General features: G+C 41.7%; 1 protein-coding gene and 1 long non-coding RNA gene across 5 annotated transcripts in view; one reads left to right on the top strand and one right to left on the bottom strand.

The window, feature by feature from the left end:
- ELOVL6 (ELOVL fatty acid elongase 6) overlaps positions 1-22614 on the bottom strand; it is a 129841-nt gene that overhangs the window by 35317 nt on the left and 71910 nt on the right. For all 4 annotated transcript variants that reach the window (XR_005599757.1, XM_039542362.1, XM_039542365.1 and 1 more), the window contains one exon: positions 1744-1875. Coding sequence is in view for 3 of the 4 variants with exons in the window: in XM_039542362.1 (XP_039398296.1) it covers positions 1744-1875 (132 nt within the window). In the remaining variant the exon portion in view is untranslated. The remainder of the gene's footprint in view (positions 1-1743; positions 1876-22614) is intronic.
- On the top strand, positions 260-10268 carry LOC120407038. Its single transcript, XR_005599758.1, has 2 exons — positions 260-494; positions 10136-10268. It is a non-coding gene; the product is annotated as an uncharacterized LOC120407038 (long non-coding RNA).

Genomic DNA, 22614 nt, shown 5'->3' with positions numbered 1-22614 from the left:
CTGATCACTGGGCCCTGGCCTAGGCAAACACATGCTTCTCCCAGCCTAGCACAAGAAGAGGCTACAAGTGTTGGGGTAAGGGCGGGGGGGGGGGGGGGAGTAGAGCCTGTCTTGCACTCACCCTGGAGCAGTGGCTCCTGTCCCATGGGGCTGGACTTGGCTCTCCACTCTGGGCGTTGTGACCTCGTGCATGGAGTCACAGTGCCATTCAGGTTTGGTCTATGACCCTATGACCTTGTGCACCAGGTTGCAATATCACTTGCTCAAATTTGACCTGGCTGTCCCTCAATGATGGAGGGATGGCTGGGCCAAACCTGAGTGGAGAGTGGGCCAGACCTGGACTGGGAAGCTGGCTCAGCCACATGGGACAGGAGCTGCCACTGTGGGGTGAGCATGGGGTGGGATTGCTCTCCATTCTCCCACCCTCAGCACCCCCAGCTGGGATTAGGGTTGCAGTGCTGGAGCAGAGGGTGCATATATGTAACTACGTAATGGTGAGTTACAAACAAAAGATAAAATGCAGCGGTGTGTCACCTTAGTAAAGAGTTTGGGAATAACTGTTTAAGAGCATCTTAACTAGCACGTTCAAACTAACAGGTTATAAAGCTCTAGTGCAGACAAGGGACAGGCAAGAACAGGCTAGCTGGTTGAGTCAATCTAAAGTACACCTTGCCCTCTCTAAACTAGGTTTTAGACTGTTAGTTAAAACTTGCCAACATTTAAAAATAAAACAAAAAACCCCACACCATTTTATCGTAGTGAAGACAAACCCTCAAACTAACCGTCTGTGACATAATTTGCAAACCAGCCACAGTGTTCTACTGACACCTCTGTTCACTTTGCAAACCTGAATCGTGGGTTTGTGAACTGCTATAATGAATAATACATGGAGTTAGAAATATATGCAGCTAGCAGTGGCCTTTGATTTTGGTTTACAAATTGTTTTCATGCTGCATAGTGAATTATAACACATGTTCCGTATAAACACCGAAAACTTGGAATTCACAATCCCTAGTTTCTCTGTACATTAGCTGACTGTGGTTGGTGAACTGAGTTGGTACCATGTGTACCTGGAAGGGATATTAGGGAAAAGCTATCATTAAGATCAGTCAGACTCACAGCTGGGTCAAATAGGTGACAAACGGCCTGTCTTTGCTCTCAATGAGAGTTTCATCACTGACTTGAATGGGGCAAGCGCAAGCTCAGAGGAGGTAGGTCACAGCAGAGTAAGATTATTTCCCACTTCCTCTTATCCTCCTTTGCAGTCACAAATTCTTTATTTAACTTTCTTGGAATAACCCAAGGGCAAGATTCTGATCTCAGTACACCAGTGTAACTTCACTGATGTCAACGAACTTGTTCCAGATTTACATCAGGGTAACAGCTCAAAATCATGGCCTAAGGATTCTACTAACACAACCATATAAATGTAGATCAATAGGAAAGTTTGGCTGTCACAATAATACAAAGCAATTTTCTGATTTAATCACTTCCCACCTTACTCTTGAGGAGATTGGCTATTAGTGTCCTCCTCTTAAGATGTTTGTGATGTGACAGGCAAAATAGGACTATTTTGGGGCGAGGGGAGGTTGGAGAACTCAAAGACATTAAAAGATACAACAAAAGAAATACTTCTTCAGGTACAGCTTTTTGTCATCTTGATGCTCTTGTTATGGCTGTATCTCTTTTAACCCAGATAATAAACTAATGCAAACAATTCCTTGCTGTTTAAAAAAGGCCTACCTGAAGACTGCAAGGCTCAGGGACCAGAGCACTAGTGGTTTCCTCAGTTCAAATTTTGCTCGTTTGTTCATTAGGTGCCGACCACCAAATATAAAGGCAGCGTACAGAGCTGAAAACAGAAAAGATTTCTTCCTGTAAAAAAAGTGAAGAAAAAAATCCCCATAAAACATTTATTATTCATCAGTTGTACACAGTGTTTTCTCGTCTTTAGATGATTGCCAAGAACTTGTCACTTTCCTTGCTAAAAATAAAACAATTCCCATTTGAACACACTTCTGCTACTAATTTGAATAATGGAATAGTCAAATGCACATGAGTATGAATCCAGATCTTGAAGTTCCTACTCAGGGCAAAATTCCGATTGACTCAATTGAAACTTTCCTGAGCAAATACTGCAAGCTTTGGCTTGTATTGCAGATAATTTCTCCCCCTACTCAGGAACGTTTTCCTTTAGTGAAGAAAAACAGATGGCGCATGGTCAATTTGGTCCTCTGCCCATGCATGTAGTTCTAAAAATCAATGTTCAGTTCGTTTCTGAACCAACTGATCAGGTTTAATGGTTCATTCAACATGTTCAATTGATATAGTGCTGCCTGCATGTTTCTTGCTTAACATGCACTTGTCTCTCATTGCTTCCTCAAATAAGAATTTTGACTATCTTAACAAAACAAAATAAAATCTGAAGAGGCTCTTAAAAGATGGGAACATCTGGCTAGAGGCCAATAGTTCTAATAATCAGTGGTCATATTGTTTTGATCTTTATAATTCATGAGAAGCAATTTGGGTGCAGTGCAGGATTATTCTCTGCAGAGAAGTCTAATGAGTGTGCTGAAATGGTCATATATTACTTTGCTAATGAACTGAACTACAAAGCAAGCATCACTTGAAAATGCCTATAATGATACATCAGGATATATATTTCCATCAGTCAGCATTTGAACCTCATTCTTATAATTCACTTAGGCTCAACTGTAGCAGGTCAGAAAAGAATGAAATTTGGTACCCCTTTCTACGCACACAAGAGATTCCGATGGCTTGTAGCAAGTGTCTATATGCCAAATTAATAATGATGCACAACATTACTAATGTCCTAACTGTGTAGATATATATTTATGAGCAGATTTTTGGACTAAGTGTGTAATTGCAAACAAAGGGAAAATGAGTAATCATAAATATCAATGGACTAGATAAACCCAGCTGCAGCAGATTGCTCTTTGCTGTAGTAGTACAAAGTCAGCCAGTTTCATCTAAGCCTTAATGAGTGATAAACAAAACATAAATATCATATAACGATGAAAGCTAAATAGCGATGTGAGCCCAAAGACATCGCATTAAGACTTGGACAACATACGACTTTCATGTGTCCTAAAAAAGTATGTTTCTCTTGACACAGTTAATGCAACATGTAACAAATCATCAACTGGAATGAAAAACAATTAATAGTATTGCCTGCAGAGTTATGCTGATATACGGACAGCTCTGCTGCATCCCAAGTCACCCTCCCCAGCTGAAAATATCCTTGTCTGGCCTGGCACTGGAGTTACCTACGTTAACTTCAGTGTCCCTGGGGATAAGAACACTTGTACATCGACTCAGGATCTCAAAGATTTCATGACAAGCATGGGACTGTCCTCCCTTGAAGAACACAGTGAGACTGAGAGCCACTGGAGTGGCAATTACAACAGCATGTTTATCATCAGCACTATGCTTTTTTTCCCAATCAGACCTAGCTGCTACCTCCTTGTGCTTCCCTGAGATGAGGCACTGATGAGGATGAGTTGCCTGAATTTCACTCCAGGCTAGATGGAGGTGACACCGATGGGCGTGGAAAGCTTCTAAATAAATTGGAGGAGGTGGTGTGTGCTCCCTCTGAACAGGGTATACTCACCCTTTGTCAATGAGGTTCACACCTCAGGGGTTGTTTGGACCCTAAATTGCTCTGGACTGGAATCACACTGTTGTACATCTATGCTTGTCTAGGAAGTTGCTTTCTTCTTTTCTTGGCTATGGTCTTGCCCATATAGTTATCCATACCTTCGTCATTACTCTAGGCTGGACTAGAGTAATGCATACTACCTGGGGCCACCCAACAGGGAATCTTCAACTGGTGCAAAACCCAGCAACCTGCTTAATTAGCAATGAAAGCTGCATTGAGCACATTATACCTGTTCTCTGTATATCCTATTGGCTTTGTAATTGCTTCTGAGTGGGATTTTCCACCCCCGCCCCCACAGGGGAGGAATCAGACACCTCAGCTGGGCATCCAAATCTCCTAGACAGTTTTGAAAATCTGAGTCTCTATGCATATAGTTTTAGGCGTCAGTGCTAATCTATAAAACCACGCATGCTGAGCATCCTGGCTGCTTTAATCCGTCTCTCTCCCTGATGTATGTACCCTCCTAAGAGCTGAGATCAGCCAAGGTGTTTTTGATAACAGTGTTTGAATTCTGGGTGGCCTGGAGGCAAGTCATTTTCTCTGGAGTGTTCATGACTCTGGAACTGATCCCTATTCTGCATTACCAGTGTTCAAGTCTTTGGCCAGAATTTCTCCGCCTTTATGTTATGTTTAGGCTGCATTCAAGTTTGTTGAACTTAAGAGCAAGGTGTTAGAGCCTCTGTTTGCTTAGACTTTTCCCTGAGATCAACTCAATAAAACGTTTGATTTAAAGTATGGTTCCAGAAAGGTCTGGGAAGAATTGCTTTGACTTTGTGTATTTTATGATGCATTATGAAATAAAGATCTGAGGGATTGTCTTTTGATTCTTCCAGCTGTTGGCAGTATGTTGTTAAAGGTCTTATAAATGATGATCTATGAATGTAAATGCAACCAGAGGCTCAGACAATGGGATATTAAAATAAATAAATAAAAACATATTGGAAGTGCTGAAGAATGTGACATCTAACAATGTGCACAGAGGACCCTCTCTCTTTGTTCTTCTCTAGCTGCTGATTCTGTATCTAATGCTGAGTCACCACAGGGAAGGTGTGATGGGGCATCTGCCTCATACTGGCAGAAGAGGGGGTAAAGCAGCGCCGGGGAGGCTGTGCAGGAGGCAGCCATTTAGGAAAGGGCTTGTAGAGACAGCCAATCAGGAGAAGGGTTAGAGAGACAACCAGGCAGGGCCAGACTGGGCCATATAAGAAGGGCTGCTGAACAGAGAAGCTTCAGTCACTCCCTGGAGTTTGAGGAGGGAGGCCTGGCTTCCCTGAAGGAGGGAGAAGAGGCAGCACCATGGTCAGAGCAGCGCTGCGTGGGTCATGGGAGCATGAGTGAGCTCTTGGCTGACCGCTGCCAGACTGGGGCCTGGATATAAGGGCAGAGAAGGTTCTAGGGCTGTAGGGAAATGGCCCAGGGAAACAGATGGCAGGAGTTAGAGGTGATGCAGTGTGTGACTGCTGGGCCCTCCCCCCACACCCTTTGGTCCCAGTTGCCACTGACAAAGGTGGCTAGACCCTGGACTGCTGCCTGCCACTGAGGCAAGTGCCCGGACAGAGGACTGCTGCCCCCCTCCAAAAAAGGGGGCAGGGGAGAGAACCAAGTGGGGCACAGCTGGAGAGCTGTGTCCAGAAGAGGACTCTGTGGTTCTGACAGCAACACGGGTCCTGATGGCAGAAGCAACAGTGGTGAGATGCCACTAGATGAGGGTGCACCAGTGAACCAGAGCTAATTCCCAGGAGGGCCAGCAGGAGGTGCCGCAGTGGTGAGTCATGCACTGTCATAGAAGGAAATTAAATGAATCCCTATGGAATATCTAATATGTCAAAGTGATCATGGGTCAATTTTTTATTTAGGTATCTAAAGATACAGATAACTGCCTAGGCACATTTGAAAATCCCACTAGGTGCCTCTCTGCATATTTAGGTATGTAGATGAATACCTTTGGAAATATGGGACCATGTTCCTTTCTTAATAAAGAAGATATAATGCAGTTTCAATGCTTGTTCTTAACGTTCACAGTCAGGAAAGAAACATAAATATCCCCCTTCATGGGCAAGATAACATTTATTTACCCAAATGGCATTTCACTTAGGCTCTTATTAATGAAATTATTGCTTTGTGTTACATCTAACCAAGTAGGTCAGTACTGTAATTATATTACACTAATTGGAATTGCTACATTTTAGGTCACTTCACCAGCTTTTTAATGAGTTCCATATTTCCTTATTTAAATGGTACAGTATCTGTATAAGACTTGCCACTGGTGCTAACAAATACTAGGGAATTTGACTGTATTGGAGATGTGTACTGTACAGAACAGTTTTAAATTAAGAGGAGCCTTGAGGTCATGACGAGTACTGTATACAAAGGAGTCTGATATTGAAAGTATCCCATTCTCTCTCTTTTTGAGATAGAAAAAGTGAATGGTTATCAGTAGTTGTTTAATTTTTTTTTATCTTTCCCTTATGGAATAACTATTTTTTAAGGGAGACTGTATTACAGACTGGGAGTAATACAGGTGATTGGTTATTGGGCTGCAGAGCCTTCCACACTAATATTATGGGTTCAAATCTGGCCAAGATCAGTAATGACCAGAAGTTATTTTGTAATGTTTGTATAATGGTCTGTGTGAAATGGTGGTAGTCTCAGTCCAGTTCCTAATGAACAGATATAAAGCAATGGTAATTAAATGCTATTCAGATGTTACTGCAATAGTTCTGGCCAGCATGACACTAGTAACACATAAGTAATTCTATAGACAGAGTTTTGGAGTAGTTCTAGGACACTGTAATACGATTGTCATCAGGGATTTTATCCTTATATTACAATCTAAACACAATGGAACAATAAAGCAACATTAAGATTTGAAGCTCAAAACCCAAAAAAGTAAGTCAGTAGCAAAGTCTCACATCTAATAATTTCAGCGTTAGCACATTCATGTGTTTTCCTTCAATTCTGTTCTCTAAGGATAACACAGTAGACATAAAGAAAGACAAGGCTGCCAAGTCCCCCACATTTTGCAGGAGTTCCTGCTTCTCACAGTTGTCTTCCACCTTCCTACATTTCCAGTCATCAGGGATTAAGCACCATCGGTACTGAGTGCTCTGCACTCTGTGAAGCCTCTGAAAATTGCCTGTTGTCTCAGAGTCAGACTGGAGGAATCTTCCTAAAAGCTGTACAGAGCACTATGCTCAGTATGGGGGTCACTAGAGGGAGGAAGATAATGTGTGGACTTGCAGGCTGAAAATGTGGGGGAGATCTTCTGGAAATCAACAGCAGAGGAAGGGAAACCTTAGCATGGCAGAAAGGAAATTGGTAGGGAAAGGGTTGTAGGAGAAGATGGACAAAAGTGGGAGGCAAATGGAGGAGGGAAGGAGAGGATGATGACTATAGAAAAAGAGGAAAGGAAGTTGACAGAAAAGAGAAGGAAGTGAAGGTGAGAAAACAGAGGAAGGAGAAATGAAGTGTAATAACAGCGGGAGTAAAAGAACAGTGAGAACAGGAGATAGAAAACAGCAAACAGAAAGCATTAAAAACTGAGAAAGGAGAGGCAGAGACTGAAGGAAACAAAGAAAGATGGAGAAAATCCATCCCACCAGAAACAGTGCTTCTTGTCAGTCACAGACAGGAAGTGTTGCCTCCAGGAAAGCCAATTCAGGTATCAAGAAGTGGCAGGGAGAGACTGAGTCACCTGGCCTAAGGTAGCAAAACAAAAGAAAGTAAACAAGACAAAGGTACCGAGTGATAAATCTTCCTCCTCTTCTCCCCCTCCCCCCCTCTCAAAATATAATCTGTAAAATACTGAAGTGGTTTTTTAGGCCAAATATTCTTGTTGGTGAAATGAAAAGTAAGATACTTTTAAGTGTTTTTTCCTCTGTCAGAATCAGCCTTCCACAGAAAAAGGTTATGGCTATTTTAAACTACATTTGATCTGAGAAACTTTACACTATACAGCACATCTATGCGCTCATTTTGCAAGCAGCCTGTTCTTGGTAACTCAGGCAATGTTGCTTTCTTCAAGGTGCTAATTTACAATTGCAAATGCTGTTCATATAAAAGGTGTGAAACCATTCCTGATCACCTTAGCATTTGCACTTCTGAAATACCAACAAAGCAAAACCTTGTTCTAGCTTCATGGATACAACGAGAAAAATCACTGAGGATGGATTCACTGTACAGATTTGTCAGCTTTATATAATAAATAGTAACTATAACTCTGGAAAGTAAATATGCAATTCTGTAACTATTTCTACAGTACTTAAGAATTTTAAAGGAGGGAAATATATCAGAAGACCAATCTGATATGCACGTCAGAATAATGTGGTTTATGCCTACAGCAAAATGTCCTGTGACATTTATGTTTAGAGCAGTGACAATGAAAGTCACTCACGTGGGAAAGTGCACTCATTAATGAGATTCTTCCAAGTAACACGCTACCAGGGAAATACAATACAAACAGGAGTCAGCCTCACAATGTTCCCCCATTCACTAGATTTCTAATAGAAATTGGCTTTCAAAATGCTAGTATGACGGTACAATCTGGACTGATGGACCTGGGGTGCCTTTTACACTGCTTTGCTTTGAGCTACCATTCCTGGTCTGCTCACACACAGCCTTCAGCATGTAAATTAATCCCAGTTGTATTGTATGAGTGCTATAGTCAGCCAGTTTTGAATTACGCTGCAGAGCAACACCAGCAAATTCCCAGTCTTTCCCCCAGAAAAGTGCATCTTATACTGCCCAGATCTCTCCTGGACAATAAAACTCGCATGAAGTTTGTCATTTTATTAAAAGAAAGTGATATGCACAAACCCTGTTATCCCAAATGGTGTTTCCCAAACACATTGGTTTAGATAAAACAATAAAACAAATGTGTTAACTACAGAAAAATAGGTTTTAAGGGACAACAAGTAATGAGGCATAAAAGTCAGGATTGATTACAAGAAAAAAGTAAAATGAAACTGAATTCTCTAACTTGTTGAGTTAGGCATTAAAGCAAAGTCTCTCTCACCACATGTTTTGACAGTCTTAGGGTACGTCCAGACTACCCGCCGTATCGGCGGGTAGTGATCGATTTTTCGGGGATTGATATATTGCGTCTCATCTAGACGTGATATATCGATCCCCGAACGTGCTCCTGTCGACTCCGGAACTCCACCGGAGCAAATGGCGGTAGCGGAGTCGACACGGGGAGCTGTGGACGTCGATCCCGCGCCATGAGGAACCGAGGTAAATCGATCTAAGATACTTCGACTTCAGCTACGCTATTCACGTAGCTGAAGTTGCATATCTTAGTTCGATACCCGCCCCCAGTGTAGACCAGCCCTTACTGGCTGAATTCCTTTCAGTCAGGATTCCTCTCCCAGTACAATGCTACTTCCTTTGTTCGTCACATGTTGTCAATGCCGTGGGTAGACACGGAGGGAGAGATCATTTGGGGCATCTGTTCTCCCTTCCCATAGTTCATTCTCTTCTTGGAGAATCTTCTCCAGCTGAGGTTCAGGAGACAAAGTCTGTGTAGATAGGAACCCTCAGCTGTTTCTCTGTCAAGATGTAGATTTTTGCCCACATCCTCTTTCCTGCTAAAGAATGGCCACTTAACAAGGTGATGGCCCATTTGATTTTGACACCTGGCTGAGGCGCTGGCTAGCCTTTTGTCTCTGGAGAACTGGTTTGTGACTGCTTTCCAGACTTGTGACATGTCTTAGTAGATATCGTATAGTAGATTCTGATAACTTAACATACAGTGTTACCACACATACTTTACCAGGGCCATACTGATTAGCAAATTATGAGTTTTCAAATGATACCTCACAGGCATACTTTGTACAAGATTTATCATAGTTCTATAAAATGGGTGAACATAGGGGTACAGACTGTCACAGGTAGGTAGCTATTTAAAACACATAGGACAAATCTGTCTTTCAATATCAAGATCTCAGCAATAATTTGATAAACATTTAATTGAACAGGATGTTCAATAGCAAGAGCTTGATTACCCTCTCAAATCAGTGAAATTCCACTGAAGTGTATGGAGTTACTCCTGATTTACACCACTGTGAGAATGAAATCAGCCCTTTAGTATAAGACACAATATGTACCTTGACAGTGATACCCAGTTCTAAACACTGGAGTTGTATTACTTCTTCTATTACTTGCATAGGACTGGACTAGTGTCTGGGCTAGTGAGCAGTTTAAATAGACACCATACACATGCAGAGAAGAGAGACTTAGGGGCAGGGTAAATGTGCAGTGGAATGTGGCTCACCTCTTACAGCTCCCTGATTGTTAAATATGATACATTTATCATTATTTAAAAGAGGATATTTATGATCAAGCTTGCAGAACATACATTTTGTAGAAAGATTCGCAATAATTAAGTCTGCATTTAGGAAAGAATATAGCAAATATGGTTAGGGATTAAAACTAATCATTCTTGCTTTCTCTTTTTAGTGTGCAGATGCTAATGGAAATTAAGAGAAGGAACAGAACTTTACCACCACACATGAGATTCAAGTGAAAGGACCTAATTCTGAATTCACAAATGATCAGGACATCACAATAAAAATCATGGCCATCACTCACACCCAGATTTTTAAATGGAATAAGTTACATCCCTACATATTCCGAAATTACAAGGTATTCCCAAGAGTCAATTACAGCATGAGTGCAGATAACCAATTGAATTAGGAAACCATTCACCAAGTACATTACTAGATACTCTATTTTAACAGCTAGTTTGCCAAGGATTAGTTATTACTAAAGGCAAATCAGTTGCATCTTGGGATTTGTCCCAGTTTTCCTCTGTTCTTACATGCCTTTTTAAAATTTGACCTCATACGTCAAAACTTCACCCTCACAGAGGTCTGAGGGTAGGGTACACTTCACACTGCTGGTGGCAGCATGTAGTATATGTATAGTACACGCAGCAGTGAAAAGCAAGCTGTGCCCACACTGTGCTATGTAGATACATGTGTCAGTGAAAGACTCTGGTAGCGGGGAAAGTCTTCACCAGCTCCTCACTGCTGGAGCCTTTCACTAAATGGAGGAAAGGCTCTGGAAGAGGGAGGCAGTGGGGAAACCTCCCTGCCAGAGCCTTCCTCTGTGGCAGGGAAGGGCTCCAGCAGCAAGCAGGCAGTGGGACACTATCCTGCTAAAAACAACAGTGTAAACAGAGGCATGGCTTGGGCAAGATGAGAGCCATGGAGAATATGTACTCGCATACATACCAACACCCATCAGGCATGTTTTTACTCTACTCACCTAAGCTATGTCTCACAGCTACACACTGCTATTTATACCCATGCTAGGGCACTTATGTGCGAATGTAAACTACACATTGCCAAAAGGAGCATGCAGCGTAGATGTTCCTTAGACTACCAGAGTCTGATAGAAACACTATTTATACAAGGTTGCAGAGCACTGGATAATGGGTCCACGTCTTCCAGTTATGGGTTTGATTCTGATCTCGTCTTTGGTATAAACCCTTAAGTAACCATGTTTTTGTACAGTTACTTGGGATTTTCACCCATGTAACTAAACAGAATCTGGGCCCATCTGTTCATTTCTGGTAACCCACGAAACAATGAACATCCCTGCAATATTAGAGTTCAGCATGCAGAGAGATTTAGTCACACATAGTTCCCATTTAAGTTAACAGGAATTTGTGTAGCTAAATCTTTGCACATTACACTGAGAATTTACCCTGCATCTTACACCAAGACTCCCTGTTATAAAAGAGGCAGTGGTGATAAACATTATTTCTCCTTCGACATATTATTGCATTCTCAAGACATTGCTGGCGTTGTCTCCCCATCACCATAAGGCTGACACAATATAGAATACCAGCAAGGAAGATAATGTATGTCCGTCACTGTAGCTCTGATGCACTTTTAATATTATCAGCTTTCATTTGAACTTCTGCCATTTACTATCTCCAAGGTTGTGTTATAAACAGATACAACTGCAGCTGAACTTGGGGGCAAGGACACCATTTGTACCTGAGTTTCACCAGAGGTTATTCAATTAACATATCTACAGGTAGAAGCATATTTTATAGATACAATAAAAAAAATTTAAATCTCCATCCCATTGTCAATATTCCTGTGTCTCCATAAAGCAGATCAATAGCAAAGTGATCAAATTCTTTTCTATCTATTCTCATTTAATGATCTGTTTTTCATTTTAAAGATAAAAACTTTACATTTATGTAAGATCCAAAAGGCTCCTGTAATAAAGTCAACCACCTCTTGAGAACCTCCTCTCAGGGGTGGCTCTAGAGATTTTGCCGCCCCAAGCACGGCAGGCAGGCTGCCTCCGGCGGTTTGCCTGCCGAGGGTCCACTGGTCCCGCAGCATCAGCGGATCTCCCGCAGGCCTGCGGGAGGTCCTCCGAAGCCGTGGGACCAGCGGACCCTCTGCAGGCAAGCTGCGGAAGGCAGCCTGCCTGCCGCCCTCGCGGCGCCGGCAGAGCGCCCAGAGGCGCTTGCCGCCCCAAGCAAGCGCTTGCCGTGCTGGGGCCAGGAGCCGCCCCTGCTCCTCATGGCCTGAAGTGAAACTGCTGTACCTTGCCTCGGTTTCCCCTTCACTCAGCCTCCTCAATGACTACACAAAGGCTTGTGATACAACACCCCACCCCTTCCTGGGATCTGGTTTACTAGCATAAAACAAACTCAAAATAAAGTCTCTTCCACACCAGTCTCAGGCTGGCACAGCCCCACCTCCCTGAGGTCTGGTCTGTCTGCTTTTAATTTTCCAAGCTGGGCACAGCTTTTCAGCCCTTCGCAGGCTCTGATCAGCCATTCCCCTCAGCCCACCCTAGACTCCTTGAAACACTCCCTGCTCTCTTCCAAGCATCCACGCTCGGGATTTCCTATTTGGAGTCCTTCCCTGGTTTTTATCTCTACAGAAACTTCCAGGCATTTCTGCCTGGAGTTTTTCCACATGCTCAGTGTCCAAGTGACCCTTCAGGCCCAACTCTTTCCCAGGCCCAGCTCCTTAAACGCTTTGGTCCAATTCACAAGGGGGATTTACGCTTTGCAATCCTCTGCACTCTGCATCCAGATACTGTGCCGTGCGGTGGAATTAGGCACAATGCATAGGGAGAGTTGGGCACCTAAGAATGGGCTTCACAGAAGCTAGCACAATGAACACAGAGCTGCCTACGCTAGCCAATAAGACAAAGAATCATAGAAATGTAGGGCTGAAAGGGACCTTGAGAGGTCATCTAGTCCTTCCCCCCGCCCCGCCATGCTGAGGCAGGGCCAAGTAAACCTAACCACCCCTGACATGTCTGTATAACCTGTTCTCCAATGATGGGGGTTCCACAACATCCCTAGGTAACCTGTTTCAGTGCTGAACTATCCTTAGAGTTAGAAAGCTTTTCCTAATACCTAAACAAAATCTCCCTTGCAGTAGATTAGGCCCGTTACTACTTATCCTACCTTCAGTGGACGTGGAGAATAATTGATCACAGTTCTCATTATAACAGCCTTTAACATATTTGAAGAATATTATAGTAAGGATCTGCAGGACTAGAAGCTGGGGCTGCAGCCTGGGGCAGCTAACATTCCCACATCACCATCAGGAGGCCACCGGAGCACTGTGGAGATTAAGTGCCACAGGAAGTATCACCCAAAGGGACCAGAGAAACAGCACTCTGTGGCCTTCTGATTGGTCCATGGTCGCTATTTAACTCTCGAGGATGGCCCAGGAAGTTGTCTGGGTAACCATGTAGACTTCTGGCCTGCTGTGACGCCACACCGTACCTTTCTTGCTAATCTCCAGTCTCTGACCCCAGCCTGATTCTCTCTATGACTCTTGCCTCCTGGTTCTAGCCTGGTAGCCCTCTCTGGTCTCTGACTCTGGGACTGACTTTTGCCTATTTGACCATGGCTCTAGCGATTATTCTGATCCCAGATTGCTGACTGCTGTCTTATGATAGTCCTTGACTTGGTAACTGCTAGGCTAGATTGCCTCTTGCCTGGTCTGTTACACTTATCACGCTCCCCCTTCAGTCTTCCTTTCTCAGGACTTAACGTTCCCTTTTAACCTTCCTCATAGGTTGTTTTTTCCGAAACTTTTTATCATTTTGGTTGCTGTCCTCTGGACTTTCTCCAGTTTGTCCACATCTTTGTAAAGTGTAGTGCCTAAAACTGAACACACTACTCCGACTGAGACGTCTCCACTGCTGTGTCTTACAAACAACACTTGCCTTTGGTATAAAGATTAATACACCCCAGAACAATATCAGCCTTTTTCACAACTGCATCACATTGTTGGCTCATTTTCCATTGTGATCCTCTATAATCCCCACTCCTTTTCAGCAGTACTACCACCTACCCAGTTATTCCCAGGTGAAGTACTTTGTCTGCCTTTATTGAATTTCATCTGGTTGTTTTCAGACCAGTTCTCCAATTTGTCAAGGTCATTTTGAATTCTAATCCTGTCCTCCAAGCTTGGTATCATCTGCACATTTTATAAGCATACCCTCCACTCCATTATCCAATATTTTAGTGAAAATGTTGAATAGTACTAGAGCCGGGGTGGACCCCTGTGGGATCCTACTAAATACATCCTCCCAGTTTGATAGCGAACCACTGATAACTACTTTTTGAGTACTATTTTTCAACTAGTTGCGCAGTAATTACTTTATAGTAATTTAATCTAGACCACATTTCCCTCGCTTGCTTATGAGAATGTTGTCACAGTTCAGGGCCAGTATCCCCTCCTTTATGGTCCAGCAAGCGCAAGTTTCCCTCCCTTTATGGTCCAGCAAGGGCACCCACTCTAGGCTTCTGGCTCCCCAGCTACTGTCTCTCTTGGATGGAGACACATGTCTTTCTCCCTTCTGAAAGGGGTATTTCCAGGTTGCATAATCCCCAGACTACACTGTAATATCTTCAGCAAAGGACAAGCAGCCTAAGCTGGCTGCTTTTGCCTTCTCTTTAGGGACGATATACAGTGTAATAGCCAGAGATACAAGATACAACACAGATACAGAGATACAAGTTACCACACAGTTTAATCATGCTCTGCTGACTTGAATACACATAACTTTACTTTACCTGTTTTTTTCCCCCTATTCTAGCTTGCATTTCCTCCTTTAGGTTATTAAGTATCTGGTCATTTTAATAGACATTAAAACCTTTGCTTTCTTGATGTTATCTGTTGTTAGCTCTCCTTTCTCACTAAGTAGTGCACCTACACTTTCCTTCATCTTTCTCTTGCTCCAAATGTATTTATAGAATCTCTTCTTATTACCTGTTATGTTCCTTATGAGTTAAGTGAACCTCATTTTGTGCTTTAGCCTTTTTTGACTTTGTCCTTACATGCTTGTGCTATTCTTTCATACTCTTTTTTAGCTATTTGTCTATGTTTCCACTTTATTGTAGGATTTTTTTGGATTTTTTCTGGTCCTTAAAGAGCTCGCAATGGAGCCATGTTGGCTTCTCATTCTTCTTCATAGCTTTCCTTCGCATTGGAATGATTTGCTATTGTGCCTTTAGTTTAGACTACAAGAAACTGCCAGCTCTTCTGTGCTCCCTTTTCCCTCAGATTTTCTTCCCCTGGGACCTTACCTACCAATTCTGATTTTAATGTCTGCTTTTTTGAAGTCCATTGTCCTTATTCTGCTGCTTACTCCTTCCTTTCCTTAAAATCATGAAACCTGATCATTTCATGATCACTTTCACTCAAATTGCCTTCAACCTTCAGATTCACAACCAATTCCTCCCAGTCAGTCAGAATCAAATCTAAAATGCTGTTTCCCTGCTCACTTCCTCCACCTTCTGAAACAAGAAGTTCTCCCTAATGCACTCCAAGAACTTATTGCACATTTTGTGTGTAATACTACTAGGTCTTGTGTGTTTGGGTTTTTCTGTTGTTTGTTCTAGAAATGCCTCCTCTACCTCTTCCTCCTGAGTTGGTGGTCTATAGTGGACCCCTACAGTGATTATGGTTATGGCAGTGCCCTGGGAGGTGGGTGATGAAATTCAAGTTCCTTCCTCATGAGGCAGAGTGGGGATCTGAACATGGATCTCCCATGTCCTGGATGAGTGCTCTAACTAGTTGAGGGGGCACCATCTCCTCCTCCTCCTCAGTCATCTCTTGTATGGGTTTATGCATGCTCTGAGCACATCTACTGGGTCAGGCCCCAAAGGCAAGTTAGGAGGGGAAACACCTAGTTTGTGAATTCCACTGGGGCTTATGCATGAGATATGTGCCAAGCTGCTGGACTGCCAGGATTTAGATGGTTGAAATTTAGGTGCCTCAGGGACTCTTAGCATGGAATGTTTTATTAAAATGGCACAATTTGGTACGCTACAAACAACATACCAATAAAGTTTGAATAAAGTTGTCTTTGTCACAGTACCTGTGGCTAGATCCAATGCACTGTGATGGAAATGTCAGTCCTCTACCACTGCAATAGCAACAGCAACTCTTAAGCAGTTTAAATGATGGTATCTATTAAAATGGCAAGGGAATGAAGGTAGGAAAAATGTAATTACCCCAAATGGAACATAGGATATTTAATGATAAAAGTCAGCAGCAAGCTGGTTGTATAACTGTCCTAAGAGACCGACTCTCCAACAGACAATGACCATTTACACCATTTGGGGCACTTGCTCAGAAATGATATTGTCACAGCTACCGCTGGATTGTGAAAAATGTCATGCAGGGGCCTCTTGTTTTTCAAGAGGGTTAGCATGACTTACTCCAAAGAAATATAAAGGGACACCCAAGACTTTCTCAAAAGTCACACACCAACCTTACCAATAGGGGCATCCAAAGATAGGTTCAAGTTTATTCATGCAAAATTGATGGAAAGTATTTGGGAAATGTTTGCATATTAACTCATTCAGATCTAGAATGTTATCTTTGGACAACCAAAATAAAAGCATGTGTGAAAAATATAAATGAGAAGATAAATATACCAAATAAATAAATAATTGGATAGAGGAACTGGCCAGGAAAGCAAGACATCTGCACTGTCTGGATATTATTAAAAGATAATGTAGATATGGGTGTGTGATCATTATTGTAACCACTGTTATATATTTGCAGAAAATATTGTACAAGGATTGCTGATTGAGGTGTCTATGAAAAGGTTATGTTTTGCTGGTTATGATTATACTATCTGTATGAATGTATCATATTTGTATGTCAAGTTATAAGTATTGGCTCTATACTTGGATTTCAAATGTTGGCTCCTGGGGTAACACCCACAAGGCAGCTAGCCAGCACCTCTTGAAGTGCTATTCAAATTAAGTGGTTCATCAAGAAACACTTGGTTGACAATGGACTATGGAAGACACCCACTTACACTGAGTGGACTGTCATGTAAACTTGCTGTCTGGAGTGTATGTAATGGCTTCCCGCAATGACTGAGGGGAAATTGGACATGAACGTGTGACTTGCCCATGTAATTCCAAACTCCATCTTGGTGCTGTAATTTCCCACAATAAGAACAATGGGATGCCCTCCACATAGCAAAAGCTATAAAAGGCCCTGAAAACACCTCCATTTTGTCTTCAATTCTGCTTCTTACCTCGGGAGGAACTTTGCTAAAAACTGAAGCAGAAGACTAAATAAACTGAACAAAAGACTAAATAACCCATCTGAGCTGTGGATGAATTCCAGAGACTTGACTTACATCAGCTGTTTATTCCATTATTGCTACAAGCCTAAACCAATAACTTTGATCTCACTGTATGTAATTAGTTCCGTTACCCAATTTTAACTCTTTCTTTCTTTCTTTTTATAAATAAACCTTTAGATTTTAGATACTAAAGGACTAGCATCCATGTGATTTTTGGGTCAGATCTAAGTTCTATATTGACCTGGGTGTGTGGTTGGTCCTTTGGGATCAGACAAACCTATTTGATGAGACTGATTGTAAAGAACCACTCATTTCTGAATACAATGTTTTTGGTGGTAATATAGAAAGTGGAATGCCTGAGAAAATTGCGGTTATGTTTTCTTGTTAGCCAGTGTGGTGAAACAGCAGTTTACTTTCGTGGCTGGTTTGGTATATCTTATTAAAAATAACCACCAGTTTTAGGCTGCGTTTGCCCTATTTCTCAGCAGTTCGTCCCGAATTTGGCATCCTCAGTTGTGACCTACTAAGATACAGTTACTGGGTGTCATCATAATGATAGCACTGCAGCACAAAGCAACTTGCTATCTATCATAGTAACCTCACATATACACTGAAGCAGAGAGGTGACACAGAATCTTCAGGTGAGAACCCTTGGAGTGGGTGACCAATTACCCTAGAATACTTGCTGACACCTGTCAGGAAAGAAAGAACAGAGCTGCCAAAGAACAGACCCACCATTCTGACAGGTCCTGGAAGCATGCCCGCAGCACCTTGTGGTCATCAGTATCAAAGGCTTCTTGACAGAGCTAAGAAAACCTGACAGGACTCCTAACCTTCCTTCATTGCCAGGAGGAAATCAGTGACCAAGAATACTAATGAAATCACTGTAGAGTACCCAGACCTAAAACGTGGCTGATAGGAAATCAGAGGTATCCAGACGGCGCTGCAGAAATCTTGCCACAACCTTTTCAACCTTCCCCGCCAACAAGGAAGGTTTGAGGAAAAAGGGCTCAACATTGAGCCCTGCTACAAAACCTTTGCACTGCTTTTGCTGCCAGCTGGGGATTCTGCTGATGCTGTGGGCAGAGCAGGAGTGAGTTAGGGATGTGGCTAGACCATGCTGTGCTCCAGCAATGTTTAAATGGCAGAACACCACCTGGGACACAATTTACAGTAGCCCTGAAAAAGCTCTAAACACCACCTTCTAGATTAGGGAGTGGCAACCCTCTCCTTTGCAGCTCCACTGCCTCTAATGTGACCAGTAAAGACTGAATGCACCAGAGAACTTGGCCCAGAATCTTAACTGGTTAGGTCATTAAGATGGTGTATTCTTGAACAAGCATTTAACCATGGTTTATTTAAGGGGGGTTGGCACTTTGTATTCCCAGAGGAGGGTTAAATCCCCAGTAATGAATAACAAACTCAACATTTCCTTGCTGTTGACTTTAATCTATGAGAGCCATGTAATAGATTACAGCCTCCAGCTTCACCATTAAATCCAGAACCACTGAAACCAGTAAAACTCCAGCAGTGAAGACAATACATGGAAGTAGCCAAACCCATCTCGATCCACTTCATCTTATTTGTGGAGAGGCTGGAAACCACCTGAGGGTGAGAACTACCTCAAGTGGAAGTAGTCTCTATTCACTGGGCTGCTAACCAAGTAGAACAGCCCAGCTGGTCGGGAATTCAAGGATATAATGATGGGTATGGAGGAAAAAAAACCTCATTTAGCTTCCATTACAGCCACCTCATTGGAATGTAAAATCTTAGTTCTGCAGTCTATCAGACTTGGAATGAATTTCCTGCCCCTAGTGCTCAATTTCCCTCACACTGATCCTGCCAGATAGCCCTTATTCACTCTCACACAGCCCCTACACATCTGAGCAGGAATTTGCAGAACCAGGCCCCCAAACCTTAATTTGAGCTTCATTGCTGTTCTAAGATGCCCTTACCAGAAAATAGATTTTGGGGCAGAAATCAAGGAAGGTTAGGATGGAATATTAATCAAACAAATAATAAAACATTCTCATTTGCTCAAGGATCCTTTAGAAATAGCAATATAAAGAATATAGCTTATTAAAGTACTAAATAAAAAAAACCAATGTTACTGTATCCAAAAAGGATTGTATAACCCCCATTTTACCAGCCTCGTGCACAAAACCATTAGTAAATGTTAGAATATGGAAAATACAAAAGGGGATTAAGAAACAAGGTAACAGACTGTGAGGGTGCAAGTGATTACAACGATAATGGAACAGACTATAGTGGAACAGTCTGCTACTATGGTGGAAGCAATAACTGGTATTAACTGCCACAACAAATTGCTATTTCTTTAAAAGTCGCGCTGTTCAATTTGATTCCACTTGCCCAGAGCTATCTCAGTTCCACCCAGAAGATCAGTACAATGGGCCAAAAACTAATTACTGGTAATTTATTTTTAAATGAGCATCTCATAATATTGGACTTAATGAAGTCACCAATAGCTAGGAGATAATACAGCAGTGTAAAGTTCAAAACCAACTTTGTGAATGGCTGAGTGCTGTTGTGATTTTTAAGCAGAACTCCCACCGCCATCAAGGGCAATTCATGTTCCTATAATAAATCTACAGACGTATCTCAAGCTATAGAACACTATACAGCTAATAGTATATGGATGTAGGTATACTTTATTTTATCACATTATATAGTTCCAGGAATTTTTTTGTTTTACTCTGACTGTCCATCAGTGGCTTTTTATGTAACTTTAATTTGGTTTTCTCATGATTCACCTCATAAATATAAGTTTTAGTTAATTAAGAAGTTATGGGTAATTATGCATCAGGCAGCCTTTTTAAAAATAAATGTAAAAAGTGGGAAAAATCAGTAGAAGCCTCCAATTCCACATTTTTCTGACCTCATATTCATGAGTAAAGTCCTCCTATTGTACATTTGTTGCAATCATTGCTCTGTTTAATATCCAACCCATGTCTGAATTTGTGGTTTGGATCATTTGAAAATTTCCAGACAGGAGTTCTGTAACAGTTTGATTACTTTATTTTAGGAAATGAGAAATTCAATTAATTAATTTGACTGAGAATTGGGTATCCAAACCCCTTACACTGCTTTGAAAATCTAAGCCAAAAATTCCAGAGATAATCCAGCATGAAAACCATAGAGACATTCAATCGGCGTGGTTTATTATATTTGTTAAGGTGGCAGCCAGCAAAATGATATGGGGTTACTGTTTCCATAAGCAACAAAGGTGTTAAAAAGCTTAACAGTTATGGTCAGTTGTAGAACAAAAGAAAAAAAAAAACCAAGAGTTTCTCAAGTCTTTATTTTTCTTGGCAAACACTGGTGCCTTGTAAATCATTTGCGAGCTGTAGATGTGATTATATTGACTGGCACCTTTTTAAACCACCGGTATTGTGGCTGTTGCATAAATCTCTCTATGTGGCAGGTGAAGAAAATGACTAATAAAAAGGCAGGCTTGTCTTAAATTAATGGGAAATTGCCACACCACATACAGTAAATGTTAGAAACTTGTGCAGTAGAACATGTTTTTCCCTACGAGAATAGGGGACATAGAAAAGTAGGCTCTTTTCAATGGAAATAATGCATCTTATGGGACATAACCACTTAACAGGCCTTTTTGATAAAAGCAGTTCAAGTCAAGAGTACCTGCTGTATTCAAACCTACATGCAGGAAACTGTCTTCTACCAGTTTCTTCAAACAATTACAGCTTTTATAAGAGCATCAGTGAATCTGTGCCACTGCTTTCATGTCATGACCAGATGTTATCCCTGCAGATGAATTCAGTTATATTAATGCCTCTTGAGTTAAGGAAGACATTCTCTTTCATCCTTTCACTCTTGTTGCTCTTTTACTGTTTTTGTAAGGACTACAAATGAACATGTTAGTTCCGTAGCATACAGTGGGGGGGGGGGGGGGGGAGGAAGAGAGGGAAGAAAAAGGCCCCTGCTAAGATGCCATTTTCCAGAACATGCCCCAAATGTTACAAAGCTTTCCAAATTTATACATAAATTGCTCTTTGCTGTGTGCCCAGCACAGCCTGTATATCACTCATTGAGCTGTGAGAGCACTGACAACCGTGTTCCACTCAGCACTGAATGGGCTGTCACACTGGTATGCCTTTGGCACACAATGCAAGTCTTTTTTCAGTGCCATGCCTTCTTACTATCACTAATAATTTCCTTCTGCAAACAAATACCAGTCCACTTACTACAGTTTTCTCTTTCTGTCTAGTTTAGTTTAGGGGTGACCTGACTTTGCAACACCCACAGCTAAAGTGGTATTTTGCCAGGATTCGCAGGGCCATCCTTAATGGGTATGTATAATATCATATGCGGACACCTGAAAAATTAACCAACCAACCAAAACCTACACAACCATACTAGCTGCTTGTATCTCTCTTCCTTGTTAGATAAATGGAAATTGCTTGTTGATTGAGTTCAACAGCAATAAAGACATAAAGACAAAGATATTCACAGAGACAGATGAATAGGAGATTTGGACTATGGCCTACTGGAATCAGTCATCTCCATGGGCCATACTTTCATATCTATTGTAAATTATGCAAGATGGTAGCTATGCACCATATTTTAAGATTCCAGAGGTTACATTTTAGGCATCTATCCAGACCAAGGTAATTATATCATGGAGATGTCATGTCACCATAAATAGACTAAAATGTACAAAAGTTACCCATGTGTATACTGGTGCTATTTTACTCTCATGGAAAGTTAATCTTTAGCATCCAGTATTCTAGTTTATCTTGCATGTTTTAATTACATAGTGACCACTTTTAAAAGCTAAAAAGCCTGATTTTTCCACTCTTTTTTCCACTTAGAGGTTGATGCAGTTTCACAGAGGTAATTTTGCTGGTATGGGCCAACATGACTGCACAACGTACCATACAGAAGAGTTCAGAGAATAATTGTAATCAATAACTTTTCTGCTTGCAGAATATCTTGGAGCAGATTCCAGTTTCCTAATGGGTCTTCCTTTTCAATTATTATTTTCATAACTGGAGCTTGGCACAAGCAGTTTTCTGTGATTATTCCCTATTTTCTTTTTGAAATTCATGAATCTTAAGGCCAGAAGGGACCGTCAGCTCATCTAGTGTGAATGTCTGTACAACACAGCTCATTAAATTTCACCCATTTACTGCTTTATTGAGCCCAATCATGTGTGTTTCGCTAAAGCGTATCTTCCAGAAAAGTGTCCAGCTTGATTTAAAGACATCAAGACATTGGGAATCTACCATTTCCCTTGGTGATTTGTTGCAGTGGTTAAAATTGTGTATCTTATTTCTTATCTGTATTTGCCT

Source organism: Mauremys reevesii, linkage group 5, assembly GCF_016161935.1.
Source record: "Mauremys reevesii isolate NIE-2019 linkage group 5, ASM1616193v1, whole genome shotgun sequence".
Lineage (NCBI taxonomy): Eukaryota > Metazoa > Chordata > Testudines > Geoemydidae > Mauremys > Mauremys reevesii.
Note: the sequence above shows the minus strand (reverse complement) of the source record. Positions and strands in the feature narration are given on the sequence as shown.